We start from the raw sequence: 1,131 nt of genomic DNA, 5'->3' as shown, positions 1-1,131 counted from the left end.
GCTGCGCCAGTTCCTGGCTGAACAAGAGCGCCTCCTGCTGGCCCGGCTGGGAGAGCTGGACGAGGAGATTGGGAGGAGGAGGGCGGAAAACGCCACCCGCCTGTGCAAGGAAATTTCCCAGCTCAGCACCAGGATCACGGAACTGGAGGGGAAGTGTCAGCAGCCGGTGCTGGAATTGCTGCAGGTGAGACTGTGTCAGACGTGCCCAGAGCAGCCACTGGGGGCTTACAGGGTAACTCAATGCAGAGAGCGCGGCCTGGGGCGTCTGCAGGGCCAGGGGCCCCAGGGCTGCAGAGACAGGAGTTTGGGCAGTCAGGGAGACAGGGTGAGGCTGGAGAAAGGCTCTTCCAGCCCTGAGGCTCAGCCCCTGCAGAGCAGCTGGTGTGAAAGGGGCTCTGCTCCCCCTAGCACAGCCCTGCGGGAGCAGCCTGTGGGGCTGGGGCCGGGAGAGCTGAGTGACCTGTCTGGGGCAGGGGGCTAGGCTGGGCCATGGGCACTGACTCTCTGCTCTGTCTTTCGTTCCTCTCTAGGGTGTCAGAAGCACCATGAGCAGGTATGTCCAGGCTGTGTCTGCTCCTCACGCCCCATTGTGCTGGGAAGAGGCTCAAAGACCAGGCTACAAACCTATCCCCAGCGCCCCGACAATGGGATGGCCTTACTCTCTGGATCCATCCCCGTCCATCCCTATCTCCCTGGGAGTGCTGCTGCTGTGGCTGGGTGACCCACCCTGGGGAGGGGATTGCTGGAGAACCCTCTCTGGGGTCAGGCTGGCTCAGGGGATCATTAATGGGGCTGGGGCCTGTCACCCCAAGGGCCCAGCTGGGACCTGGCCCCAGCTCTGTCATGGCCCAAAGCCTGTCCCTTGTGAGGGGGACCTAGAGGTCTTTGGGGAAAGAGCCGAATGTCCCAGCCCAGGCCCTAGTGGGGCAGTGTCCACATCTCAGAAGCCCCCCCACCCCCTGGGGAGTGACCAGACCCCTTGGAGGCTGAGAGGAGAAGCTAAGGAGCGGCTGGGCCTGGAGAATGGGCCCCTCTCTCAGCCCTGGGAGCAGCCCCTCCAGGTCCTGGTAGGACTCGTGGGCCAGACCAAGTGTGAGAGGAGCTGGGGCTGGCGCTGCCCAGGCTGTATTT

General features: G+C 63.8%; 1 protein-coding gene across 1 annotated transcript in view; it reads left to right on the top strand.

The window, feature by feature from the left end:
* The window catches only part of LOC113406919 (zinc finger protein RFP-like), a gene marked incomplete at its 3' end in the record, with an annotated part of 1,340 nt that extends 787 nt beyond the window's left edge, over window positions 1-553 (top strand). Inside the window, exons 2-3 of the mRNA XM_029912018.1 lie at window positions 11-184; window positions 531-553. Of these exons, the coding sequence (XP_029767878.1) occupies window positions 11-184; window positions 531-553 (197 nt within the window). The remainder of the gene's footprint in view (window positions 1-10; window positions 185-530) is intronic.
* Between the last annotated feature and the right edge of the window lie 578 nt (window positions 554-1,131).

This window comes from Terrapene carolina, unplaced genomic scaffold (genome assembly GCF_002925995.2).
Source record: "Terrapene carolina triunguis isolate 2854851 unplaced genomic scaffold, T_m_triunguis-2.0 Scaffold150, whole genome shotgun sequence".
Taxonomy (NCBI): domain Eukaryota; kingdom Metazoa; phylum Chordata; order Testudines; family Emydidae; genus Terrapene; species Terrapene triunguis.
The sequence above is the reverse complement of the archived record's forward strand: the minus strand, read 5'-3'. Positions and strand labels throughout refer to the sequence as shown.